The 13502-nt window shown below is 41.5% G+C and overlaps 1 protein-coding gene across 3 annotated transcripts in view; it reads right to left on the minus strand.

Annotated features, from left to right (window-relative positions):
• The window catches only part of CPPED1 (calcineurin like phosphoesterase domain containing 1), a 40147-nt gene extending 27312 nt beyond the window's left edge, over positions 1-12835 (minus strand). Inside the window, exons 1-2 of one of the 3 annotated variants that reach the window (XM_018067439.2) lie at positions 12707-12835; positions 3400-3619 (exon numbers count right to left, since the gene is read on the minus strand). In XM_018067439.2, coding sequence (XP_017922928.1) covers positions 3400-3553 — 154 coding nt within the window. In that variant the 5' untranslated portion in view covers positions 3554-3619; positions 12707-12835. Of the gene's footprint in view, positions 1-3399; positions 3620-5678; positions 5790-11306; positions 11362-12706 lie in introns of those variants that run through there. The other 2 variants (XM_018067436.1, XM_018067438.1) reach the window with 2 other exon arrangements.
• Between the last annotated feature and the right edge of the window lie 667 nt (positions 12836-13502).

The raw sequence follows: 13502 nt of genomic DNA on the forward strand, positions 1-13502 counted from the left end.
TAGCCTTGGCTGTAGCAGCCACCAAAGACAGAGAGCTGACCTGGGGCCTCAGCACAGCAGGCTGGCTTATTAGGGGAACTGGTACAGGATCCTGGAGGAGACTGCTCTGAAAGGCAAGAGTTTGAGAGCACTGACATGTCTTCAAAGATAAACTCCTCTTAACACAAGAATGGTCCTTCTGGATACTGAGGGAAGTGGGGAAAAAATGCAGGCTGTAAGGAGAATGATGTGGCTAAACGAGGAATTCATGCCTGAGTACCAATGAAAAAAGGCTGTCAAAGGGAGTTGGAAACAAAGACAGACCTGAAAGGAAGAATATTGCAAAAGTACCTGGTCATGCAGAGCTGGTCAGGAAAAGCTCACTGAGGGCTGAAACCTGTGAAAGGTGTGATCAGCAGCAAAAGCTTCTACCACTACTTTAGCAATAAAATAATAAAGCCAATACAGGCCCCCTGCTGAGGGAGGCAGTGACAAGTGACTGGCACTCAGATCTTCCTCTGCCTGCCTTCACTGAAATGCTCCCAGAGCTAAAGGAGCAGAGGAAGTGCTGGTGACAGAACAAGTATCTCCTGAAAAGTTTCAACCCAAGGAAGCCCATGGGACCTGCCAGGATGGATCCAAGAGTACTGGGAGCGCTGGCTGGTGTCACTGTGAGGCACCTCCCTGTAACCACCCTGGCTGTGGAGTCAGGATGTTGCAGTCTGGATGAGTGCAGAACAAGATGGGTGAGGGACTGGCTGGACTGCTGGGCTCAGAGGGTGTTGGTTAATGGAACAATATGGGAAGTTGTCATACAACAAAACAGAAAGTTCCAACTTGATATAAAACACTTTCAGAAATTAATTTCCAGGGGCTAAGAAAAATGCAGTGAAACAAACACATTATCCAATCAACAATATTTTGTGTTTTGCAGATTAGCATTTTTGCCACAGTAAGTTATATTATATTTAATGCACACAAATGTCTTCAGAAGTAAGCCCTTCATTGTCACGGTGTATCTTGGTGTAAGCATCGAGGCTACAGAAATTATATTCAGTGACACAGTTGCACTGTAAGGTATTGCTTAAAATTCTTGATTATGTACCACAATATTAGTGTTACCAGGAATAGATATCCTATTCTTGATTATGTAATCAAGAAAAACTTCTGAAAATAATATTCAGACTACAAACTACTTTTAATCAGCAGTTAAATACCAAGATATGATTACTCCGTTGCTCTAATGACATCTGTAATGGATTCCAAGTGCTGTGCCTGATTGCTTCCCAGCTGATCAGGATTCTGTTCATCACTTCTAGCTGCTGGAATTCTGAGATTTCTTGGAGTTCCTGTGCAAAAGGCTTCCACATTGTTCTGGCTAAATGACTACAGTGCATGCTTTAAAACAGTCACCAAAAACTTTACACTTAGTACTCCATGATATAATGTCTTAAGAGAAGCAAGGAAGATCTGTTTTGTCCCCCCTTTTTTATTGACAGGCATTGGTTATAAAGCAGTATAATCCAAAGAACTTGTCAGACATTGGCCAACAGATCATAAACCAGAGCTGAACTTCACTTTCTCAATAACCACGCTGCAATAGGAACTGACACACCTCCAGTAATGCTGATGTGTTCAGTTTTAGTACAGGTGATACACACAAGTGATTTAAAAGGCCATTTGAGACATGAAGATGCATGTACAAATTCACAACTGTTAAACTTAAATCAGTGTCTTGTCTCATGTACTTTCTGATTTTTGCCTACTGAAAAAATGAATTTTTTATCCTGCATTTTATTGAACATAAGGGAATTGATAGAGCAATTATTCTTGGGAGAGACTCCTCAGTCAAGAAGTATGAAATAATTACAGTACCATTCTACTACGGACATGCATTACATAGGTCTAAACATCCTTAGCTAGAACAGTGAAAATATTTAAATTTCTCCCCAGAAAGAAGCAATTTCAACCGGTCTTCAGTTCTGCAAACATTTATATGCTCAATTTACCTGAAAATCTCTATTTGCTAAAAGAATTCTTAGATTCTCTGTTTGCTGAAAAGGTAGGATGTAGAACACCCATTATTTGTACTGAATTTCCTTCCTCTTATAAGGGATACTGAAGATAAAATATTTGGAACACTTACACAAATTAAAAGTTCTAATCAAAATATTTCTTAAAACTCTGCTACAGGAAGGACAGATGATCTTTAAGAAGAGATTATTTTATGATTCTGGGTTAAACCTGAACTTCCAAAATTAATGGAAGCACATAAATCAACAAAACTCCATAATGGCACACTTTATCATCAAGCTACTGAGCTGGTACACAGTAGATTTAATCAAGCTTAAATCTGTTGGTTTTAACACTTTCCCACTCTTTCAGAAAAATTGTGTTCTGATCAAAAGTAAGTCTGTAGCCTATAAATAATGTCAATCAATTTGACAGCTAAGCTTTAAAATTAACACTGCAGGACACTGAAGGAATTAGGGAAAGGTCTCCAATGTTGCTGTGCAGCAAGGGCTGGGGAGCAGCACTTCAGGTGCAGTTGGAGTGCAAGGCAGAGTGTTACATAAAGCACACAGGACTATTTGCAAGGTCCCTTGGTGGATTGCTGTGCTCCCAGACACACAGCCAAGGCTGTGGGCAGCTCTGCTTCTTATCAAGGCTAAGAAATGTAAGACACTGCTTAGATCTCCTTTTCACACCAGCTGGCAGCAGGTAACATCACTTTTTATTTCACTTCCAAGAAAAGTACTTCTCTTCTTCACATAGATAATACCACCAATCTGTTTTAAAGTTGTAGCTGTCAAACTTTGTAACTCACCTTTCTAGATGGTCTGTTGCTCTTCCTGAGTGTATGCAGAAACACACTGAGCTCAAACTCCCACAGCAACAGGAGAGAACTGTTAAAACTTGAATTCCTTGACTTTCAGCATTTAAAAAAATTTAAATATTGAAGCATTTGAATTTATTAAGCATTAGAAAGCCAGAGAATTCTCTGAGCTTTACTCATTTTAGGTACTCAAAAAGCCATATCCATTTTTTATTATTTTCCTGGCATTGTTTTTTCCCAATGGCTACTGTCCCTATTTGTCTTCTCACAGCAATTTGTTTAGGGAGAAGTACTTTGAATGTGTGTTCTTAGGACTTCTATTTCAAAGAAAATTTCCTACTGAAAAGAAAGCAATTAACTAATGAAAGTACAGCCCTAAAATGAATGACACGGGAAGTCAGATGAAGAAATTGAAATAATATCTTGAGAATCATCCAGAAATCACACTTCTTTTCCAAAACACCACAACAGGAAGCACACCAACTCCTACAAAAGACTATTCTTCAAGGAAAGTAAATTAGCCTTATTGCCAATCTGAAATATAAAGGGAGTTACAACCCCTATTCTGCACTTTATTGCCTTACCTGGCATTCCATGGACAAGGTCTCCACACAACACAAAGAACTTGGGCTTAGGGTTTAGCTTGTTAATGGCCTGCACTGCTTGCTCTGCTAATTTGATTTCTTCTCCCCATTCATCATCTCCATTATCAGTGTCTCCACATGTCCAAGCTTTCATCAGTCCAAACTGAGGATCTGCTCCCTGGATGAAGTAGAAGGGCCCCTTCCACTGGCACTCGTCATCTAAAATGAAAAAAGGAGGGGAAAAAAAAATTTAAGCAGTAGAGACACTTAAAAGAGAATGAAAGTTTCCATGTATCATTAAATGGATTGTTCTTCACCTAAGTAGGTTGACATTGCTTCAGCAGAAGTACAGAATTCTGTAGTCACTCATACAGGGCAAATATAAAGGCAGAAGTACAAAATTTTCCTCTAATGGGTAGTTGGAATAAATGAAAGTATATTAATCTAATTATACCACACAGTAATTACAGACTGATTACAGGAAAAGTATGTGGAGAATTCAGCAAATAGCAAATGGAAACTACAAGACTACAACATAACACAAGTGTGTAATGTTAGATTTCATTTGATTCTTTTAAGACTCAAATTATTGCTTCTTTAATTAACTAATTAAAACATACAAAAGTTTCACATTTTATGGTTCCAGTAGACTTTTCCTTAAATTATTAAGGATTTAAATGCTGTTTGTTCTCATGGCTTTAGGGAAAAGCTGGAACTGAAGTACAAACACTAGCACACTGGTTTCTCCAGCTGTTTATATGCATTCATTTGTAACTTGAATGTTTCAGTTCTGAGAGCTGTATTTGGCTTAATACATTTACTGTTATTGGAGTTTTTTTAAACAGCATTTAAACTGTTAAAAACTCACTGACTACATTAATCTACAGCTGAATCTAAAAAGAAAATGATACAGCAAATTATTTAAAATTAAAATCTAATCCATAAATATACTTCCATATTACATAAATCTGATCTGAAATTCAGTTTGAGGCAAAACTGGTCTTCCAGTAACAGAAGCAAGCAGCATGTCCACCATGAATGTGCTTTTGGTTTCCTTCCACAAGAACTGGAGCTTCTTACTTTGCAAGAAGGGGGGTATGGTTCTTTCAAGGAAGGTTGGAAAACAGAGGTCAGAATTCCTTCCTGGCACCGAGGATATGGATAGGCTGGGTGAGGGATAAGGAATGTGGGCAACTCCCAGAAGCTGCTTGTAATTGCCATCTGTTGCTATGGCATCAGATCATTTTGCCAAATGAAAGCTTCCACACTTCAGTTAAAGTAATGTTTAATATCTAAACAAAATTATTTATATACCAGCATTGACTTATTTGAAATAATAATCACGTATTTTATAGGTAGAAACTTTTAGCCACCCATTAGCTTTCAATTCTGAATTAAAATTACATAACTTATTAGAAGAAGTGAAATGATCCATCAATCCATGAGTTTGCAACAGAAGCTTTATGGAACCAGTTGAGTGACACAAAGCAATTTAGGTTTTTATTTTATGACTTGCATGAAAAGATATGACTGCCATAAAAAGCGGCTTACATGCTGCATCAAAGGCACTGTTTGTGCAGAGAAATCAACTTACAGTCTTTATAAGTGGAAAACCATAGAATAAAAATCAGTTAAGGAAGCTTGCATAAGAAATCCTTAATGACCTTTACAAAATGGAACTGAAAAAAGGGAACGTCTGAAAGAGGAACTTGGTTCAGAAGAGTGGCACAATTCTCAAACTCATTAAATGGGGAAAAATACCAAATCTTGGAACAAAATGGCAGGATTTTTAACACCTGTCCCTTTTCTGGACAGTGTTGATAATCAACGCTGAGCAAAATCTACTTGTTTTGTATTGATTAATCTCAAGCCAGGAATTTTTACTGTAGTAGCCTAAGTAAAATACAGAAACATTTATTTATTCTTAAAGAAACTACTCAGAAAAGAAAGCTAGTCTTTGTTTTAAGTATCAATTATGGCCAGACTGTGTTTCCCCTTCTGGAAGGGAACAGTGTCTGTCCAAAGGCAGCTGGAGCACCTGCAGCAGTCCAGGAGGGGAGGCACAGGCAGCAGGACTGGCCCAGGGCCCAGGTAACAAGGAGCTTCATACATAATGCTTGAGCACACAGCAGTCTGGCAAGCAGACAAGGCACATGCACAGCTGATGCAAAACAGGTTGAAAAGCCAGAGCAGGGGTTATTCTAATATAAGCTTCATGGATATTTTATTTTCCTGACTTATGTTCATGCCAATACAGGAACTGTCTAGGTTTCAAGTACCTGAATGTTTCCAAGCCTGTGCACAGATGCTCTGGTTTGAGTGGGTGAGCGATGGTCATGTGAGGCAGAGAGAGAGACTGATAAGATGAATTTGAAAAAAGAAGTTCAGTACACAGACAGAATCAAGAAGTGGCAGAAGAAAAGAGAAACAGAAGATGCAGGGGTGGAGGTGGTGAAGAGTGGGGAGAAAAGGAAAGAGATAGGAGGTGAAAAAAGAAAGGAACTGAAAATGATGCAAAGGTATATGCTATATTCTCCTGTAGGAAAGAAAAATATAAAATGAAAAAAGTGAAGCAGGGACAACAGAAGAGATCCAGGAATCAGGGCTACCATAAATAACATTTACTTAAAATGTTAGTTTAATTAACTGGTCTTAGTCAAATAATTCAGTCAATAGCTGTTTCTGTGGCATTCAATAACTTATCAAGTAGCTACAAAAATAAGAGTAAGGTTGAATATTTTCTACCTTTGATTTGTTATTTGATCAGTCCAACTAGAAACACTATTTAAAAACAAATAACCCTAGTACTTACACCAAATTCCATTAGCTTATTAGTTATCAAGTGGTACTTAGTGATTTTATTCCTCACAAAACAAAAGTATATGGGAACAAAATAAGGACACTGGTTAAACTTACTACTTGATTTTTTTTTTATCAGGAATGTGCTTTAATTACTATAAAGTACTATAAATAAAAGCAGAATATCATGAAGAGACTTGTACTGGTACAGCACTACCAGTGCAAACTTGCACCTGCTGCACCAACCCCTCAGCCTGTTCTGAATTCAGCTCACCCAGGAAATAACTCTTCACTGCCCTCACTGGTCTGTCTTCAGAGGAGTTTATGCAAGTTTTTCCTTATCTGTGCAAGGCATAACACCCATCCAGCTGAAGTTTCAAGTGTTGCAACTAGTGCAATTTTAGTAATTTTGCTTAAAAGTCCAGGAATAGGCCTGCATGAGAGCTCTTTCAACAGGCAATATGGTGAGAGGGCAGCAAAGTGGAAGATGGTAAAAGCACCTTCCACAACCACAGATGGATCCAGATGTCTTCTGCCTGACAATTAAATGACTGAGCAATGAACCCTCTCCTGATAATTCTTAGCAAAACTTCTGTACCCTACTTTTCTCCCTCACCAGCTGTTTGTTGGCCCCCCCAAGCAGAACAGGTACTCTAGGCCATGCAAAGGAAACTCATCTGCCCAGTGTCAGGCACCACAAAAATCTGTCTGAGCCATTTTTTGGTCTTTGCAACTGAATCTCAAGAGTGCTCAAAAAAATCATTCTGCCTCTATGCCAGGGGAATGCCAAAGTCTGGCAGAAGGAACTAACAAACAGCATTGGATGCAAGTGGTGGGAAGGGGAACAGCTGTTTTTGCAGTAATCATCCAGTCACGATCCACATCCTAGATGCTACTCCTTAAGGTTTCAGTTAAACAGCAGCTACAATCACTATCATCCCTTCAAATGTAGCAAGCAATGGCTTCTCTGGGAATAACAATAACATTAAAGGAACCTTCTCACTAGGAGTTTCAGTTTTCAAGCTTTTAGCTGGGCTAGGCAGTTGTATTACACAAGGTGCATGCTAGGTAAAGCAATAGAAGATTAGGATTCAATCAATAATTTCTTCTGCCTTCTCCCATCACAAAATTGAGCAGAGCTGAGAATCCCTGCAAATTGGCTGCTCATCCCCTTGAACACAGAAGCTGTTTGCAACTTCAGAATTTACCATAAAAACAATAAAACACAAAAGCAGCAAAGAGTCAGCAGACTTCTCCAATAACTGATGCACACACCCTTTCCATTTCTGAAGGACAAACCATGTCTCTGGTGCTGCTTTTCCACACTAAGCCACTGAAACCTCCTATTTCAAATTTGTTTTGTTCCCAGGCCTCCTTAATTGCTGCACAGCTGATTGCCACAGAATGTCCAACTTCAGGACATGTTCTGCCTCAGTTTCAATAGCTTCCTACTCCCTTTCTGCTCCCGTGCATTCCAAAGTACAGACAGAGGATCGATGCAATGTATTTTTAGTAGCATTGCCTGAAAAACAGTGCCAGCTGCTAATTTTATCTAAGGATTAATTCTGTGAGGGACCAAAGGAGTCAGCAGCAATTCACAGGAGAAATCCTCAGCCGTGGATTGTGAGCACAGGCAAAAAGACACTTCAAGGACTTAGGTGGGATTTCAGCTGAGCCTCACGATTTCTAGAGGACAATACCTAACATTGCTGGGCCTTTATTTCTTCCCCTTTTGCTTTTCCTAGTTCTCCTCTCTCTTCTTTCCCCATCTCCAAGGATCACAAACATGCATCTATAGAGCACTCACAGGAACCACTGGCCTCTGACAGCCACACAGTACAGGTGGGATTTCCAGCATTTCCCTGGGGAGATTTTTTTAAAAAGTGCATTCATTGGTTTCAACAGTATATTTGTTTTCTTCTTCCTCTACCCTCTGCAGCATTTAGTGGAAACAAATTAGTTATGAAAAGTTACTCCTGTCCATAGTCTCTCTCTAGATGCCATCGTGTCAGAGGAGAATAAACATGGACACATGTCCAGTGCCTGCTCAGTAAGCCATGGGCAATAATAAATAGGAAAGTGCCCTCATTGTCATGTTGGGTTTGTCAGGAGAAACGATTTCACTTTTCTGAAAGATCAGAGAACAGCAGAAATAGATACATGGTTCCTGCCTTGTGCTGTCTCTGAGTGTAATTGTGAGACTTTTTCTAAGTAAAATTAAGCAAGAAGCACAACCTTGGTTTTCCAAAGAACCTAAATGCAGGAAGGGAAATGGAATCTTTTAAGTGAGGTCAGTATGTATACAACATAGACAATACAATAAGCAAAAAGTTGTTTTTATTACTTTCAGTCCTGAAATAGCTTGAAAACCAATAAAGGACTTGCACTGAATTATTAATAATTTCTTGTTATTTATTAAAATATTATCAATAGGTATGGCCTAAAAACCCTATCATTATTGTCTGTATGTCCAAATTCAAAAGATTTCCATCTAATGAAATGAGCATTTCTTTTAGCTGTATTTTCCATGTGCACCTGAGGGTCTACCAAAATATGACTATTGAAGGTTCTGAGGAATGACTAAGGCAACCTGTTGAGAAAGGTGCAATTTTTCGCATCAGGGAAAAAAACCCCTTCAAAACAGGTATCAAAACACATTTTCAGAGAGAAAATAAAACCTTTTAAAGAGTAATTATTTTAGAAATTATGTACTACAGAAATTCTGCTAGTAGAAACACTTAATGACAGAACACAGTTTCTCACATAAATTAGCCAGTGCTACTATTTCCAAAAGACGTACTTTCAAACTTCTTAGATAACTATCAAGGTAAGAAATGCCCTCTCAGGCACAGTTTATTTGTACTGAGGGCTACAGAATGCTAAATTCTAGTCATGCCTTATGCCCACCCCCAAATTTAACATGTAAACTCATTACAAAAACTTTACAGCCCAGAACTGTAGGTGTGAAGGGGGGTGGCTTGCATAATGACAAGGTGAAGTCACAGAAAGTTGCTCAAAACCCACGGAAAAATTTGCCTAATTCATATGAGAGTTGGAGACAGTATTGGGAATGGAATATGCAAGCTGGGAAGCAGTTCTGATCAGTGCTCAAAAATATTACTGTTGAAGAGCTCTAGAACAGTAATCGTAATGTGCCAAGATCCAACACTTATGTGAAAGCAAGAAAAAATAAGAAATCAACTGCAGTTGTATTTAATTTCAAAGGAGGGCGAATTATATGTAATTATGATGCTTTTAAAAAGTGCAAAAATCCTTGAAGGCAGCATGGAAACTATTCAAAGACACTATCCCAGAGGCTCAGACCATATGCACAGCTTTCACTAAGAACTTCAGAAAATCAAAAAGAATCCAGACAGTATAAACAAGTTAAATAACAGCCTTAAGGAGGGTAGTTAGAGCAGGACAGCATCCTTTCAAAAGCTTAAGCATCCAAATAAAGAAAATAGAAAGATTTTATACACTGGGAGGTTAGATACAAAAGTCTGAGAAGTCAAGCTAAAAAAAAATGAAGAACATTTCAGCATAAATCTGAACACTAATAAAGCCTTTTGTAGAGGAATTAGGAGCAGGTAGCCTGCCAGACACTCACCAAGGTTAAGAGATGTTCCAGACACGCAAGATGCACCTAAAGACAAAGGTTGGGCAGAAAAAACAAGGTATGTTTTTGCATTGCACGTTTATTGGGAAGGAACCTGTGAAGATCTGACGTGAGAATTCTTCCTAACAGAAAGTGCATCAGACCTGTCTCAAATCAAAATACCAGTAGGTGATTCAACAAAAAGACATGAACACTAAGAAACCACTCAGATGAGGTGGCATTCCTAGAACTCCTCAAAAGTGAAAACCAGCTCCTCTGCACCAAAGAACAGGAAGCTGGCCACTGTCACACCTGCATTTAAAGGGGCTTCCTGAGCAATCTGGTAATGACTGACTGCAAAACTGGCATCTCTACAGGCAAGTGAATGGAAACTCTAACAAAGACAGTAACTACTGGGCTCACTGATTCTTCAGAAAGAGTAATCAACAGCTTTTACATGGACAAGGGAGATCCACTTGATCTCCAACAGGCATCTAAGAGTTACTCACCAAAGACTCCTAAGGTCTTGAAATATGAGAGCAAGTCCTTGCATGCACAGAAAACTGGTAAGGAAAAAAGAAATGGACAAGATACACAGATCCCATCTGGATGTGTACTGGGACCTACACTGCTCAACAACTTCAGAACAATCTAACAGCAACTGAATAGCGAGGAAGTGAGATTTGGTAAAACAAAGCCATTTTGGTGCCTGAGAATCATGCCTGGTTGTGAAGAACTGGGAAGAAATTTCTTATACAGTGACAGTTCAAAAGAGCTGACCAACTTCAATGGAAAAAATGTACAGGATAGTGCACATGGGAAAAACATCACCAACTTCATATAAACTACCAGAGTTCTAGCAAGTGCTACAAAGCAAAGTCAGCTCAACATTCAGCAATGGCAAAAAAGCAAGAGTTGGAAAGGAATAGAGAACACAGTAAAATGAAAAAAATATGAGAAGCAACTGAATAAATTTGAAGAGTTTGCAAAAGGTTAATGAGGGAGGCATGACAGAGGAACATAGAATCACACACATAACTGAGAACGTGAGTTGGCAACACGGGTTATTTGCCTGCTCCAGATAAAGGTTTTGGAAGCATCAAATAAAACTAGCAAAAGACAGGTTCAAACAAACACTTCTAAACCAGTTAAACTGACAGTACTATCACTTGGTTAGTTACTTGAAAAAAGTGTTTACCTACTTTCACAGGAATTCTCTGCACAGCATGCAAAAAAAATACTTAACAAACCAAAACAAAATAACCCCATGACTTTTGGAGAGAAGTGGTGAAGACAGCATTTACCCAAACATATGGTGCTGTTTCTTCACTAAAATACTAATAGAAGTAGTTGACATCTGAAGCATAATTTCGCATGAGTGGAAAAGACAGATAATTTATTTCAAAAGTAAAGCCAGAGCATAGAAAGGTCTCTTGCCAATAAAGTAGAGTATTTGTGCACTGTTTACTACTGTGCCTCATTGATTACATGGATAATTTAGGTCACTAACCTCTAGCTCCTGATTCACGTCCCATAACAAAGAGCAGGTTACAGGTATAACATCCACATTACGTAAAAGCAGACTGAACAAATATCAGGGTGTGGAAGAGTGATTTTGCAGAAAGGGTAGTGAGAAAAAAAACACAATTAAGCTCTCAGTGATGGGTCTCAAATTATAAAAGGAAAAGGTGTGCCAAGCCATAGCTGTGGCAGTGAATGCTCTGTGTAGCTACAAGTTTATACAGGAGTAAAACCTAAAGACTGAGGAAAGCAACAAAACACAGAGAACTGATCTGCATCTTAAACTGCAAGAAATCTTGTTTCAATATTATCAGCCCTTGGTTCTGTTTTTTTTTTTTCCCCAATCATTTAGTTGTGTTGAACTTTAGTCTGTTAAGAAAGGGCTAAGTAAATTATTTACAAAGAAATATTTCACCCAAAGATAGTAGCTGGACTATAGTCACCTATCAAATCCTGAACAAAATTAAAAACAACCAGTGGTAAGAAAAGCGTCAATTAATATTTAAAGAATTCCAAACAAGGACACTTCAGTAGAAAGAAGCACACTTGGAAAACAGATTCCCAAATGACATATTTTCTTCCATGCTTATGGCAATTTTCAAGAAGTACTTAGATAAAGCTTTTATTCAGAAATTTTTACACTGCTGTTGAACATTCCTTTTGTTACAATTTCACCATACAGTTGATATAACTAGATGGCTTGTCTGCCATCTGTCCCCTCAGCAAATGCTAGGCATTCTGTTCCAAACCAACCAGACCATCTGCAATTAATAGGTTGCCAGAATGACTGTATACGTATACTTCACATGCTCCGTGATGGTGATTTTTCTTTATTTGGCAACAAGCAAAGCCAAATATTTCCAGCGAAACCCAAGAAAATACCACAAAACTGTAGGGACTGAATAGCCTTGCCGACCTCACCAAACCAACACAACCTGAAATTCATAAATACAAGGAAATAAAAGACCTTCCACACACAACAATAGGAAAAGATTTCTTAAAACAGAGCTAGTTGTGCCCCTGGGAAACCTTGGCACACTGTAGAACCTCCATCCTTGGGAGAATTTTCCCAACAGGTGACATACACAGAGCTGTCCAACACGCTCCTCTGTCGGTCCAGCCACAGCCACAGGTGGCTGTGCCAGCGCTGGCCTGGCACGGCCTCCTCACTTATTCACCCGGGGAGTCTGGAATCACGTCCCCAGAGGAGCTGCAGCCGAGGGGATCCCAGTGCTGCCTCCGCACAGCCTGGAGGGGCCAGGGGAGGAACTGTGCTGCTGACCCGCACCCTGAGACAGGCTGGACCTCCCTGCAGGAAGCGGGACCTTCCCTACTTGCGAACCATTGCACGACTGCCTTTCATTTAAATAACAAAACCAGTGACCTATTGGTAACCTGTTCGGTCACCCTTACAGGTACAAACACACGCCAGCACAGCGCTGGTGCCAACACAGGCTATGCAGGTCCGCTTTAGGAGCACGGACAAGCATTTAAAAACGACTCTGGCGCTGGGCACCGCCGGCATCCTCAGAGAGCCGGAGCGCGGTGACAAAGCCGGGCGGTCCGGCCCCGCGGGGCGCCACAGCCTCAAGTCCCCCCCTTGCCGCGGCCGCCCCCGCCACCCGCTCCCCAGCGCGGCCTTCCGGGCGCCGACACCGGCCCAGAGCCCCGGCCCGGCCCCCTCGCCTCCCCTCCCGGCGGCAGCTCCTCCCGCCGCCGCCGGGAAGCCCCGGGCCTCCCTCCGCACCGCACGCCCCTCCCGCCCGGCGGCGCGGCGGGCAAGAGCCGCGTGCCCGCCGCGGTGCCCCGGCGCTGGCCGTACTGGGCGGAAGGCGGTCAGGGTCCTGCGCGGGCTCGCAGGAAACGCGTCCCCCCCGCCGCCATCGCCCGGCCCCGCCGGCCCGCGCCGGGAACCGCCGCCGCCGGGCCCGGGCAGAGGGGGGCGGCACCGCCTCCGCCGGGGGCGCTGGCGCGGGCGGGGGGGCCCCGCGGGGCCCGGCGGCGGCCGCGCTGAGGGCGGAGGGGGCGGCCGAGTGGGGCGGTGTGAGGGCAGGGAGGGTGGGCTGGTGGCTCTGGAGCGAGCGGCTCCATGGGACAGCCCGAGCGGCTCCCAGGACAAGCCCGGGGGCAAGCGCGGCGGCTCCGGCACCGCCGTGTGAGGGGGGCGGCCGCGGTGGCTGCGGGT

This window comes from Manacus vitellinus, unplaced genomic scaffold (assembly GCF_001715985.3).
Source record: "Manacus vitellinus isolate BGI_N305 unplaced genomic scaffold, ASM171598v3 scaffold_12_pilon, whole genome shotgun sequence".
Lineage (NCBI taxonomy): Eukaryota > Metazoa > Chordata > Aves > Passeriformes > Pipridae > Manacus > Manacus vitellinus.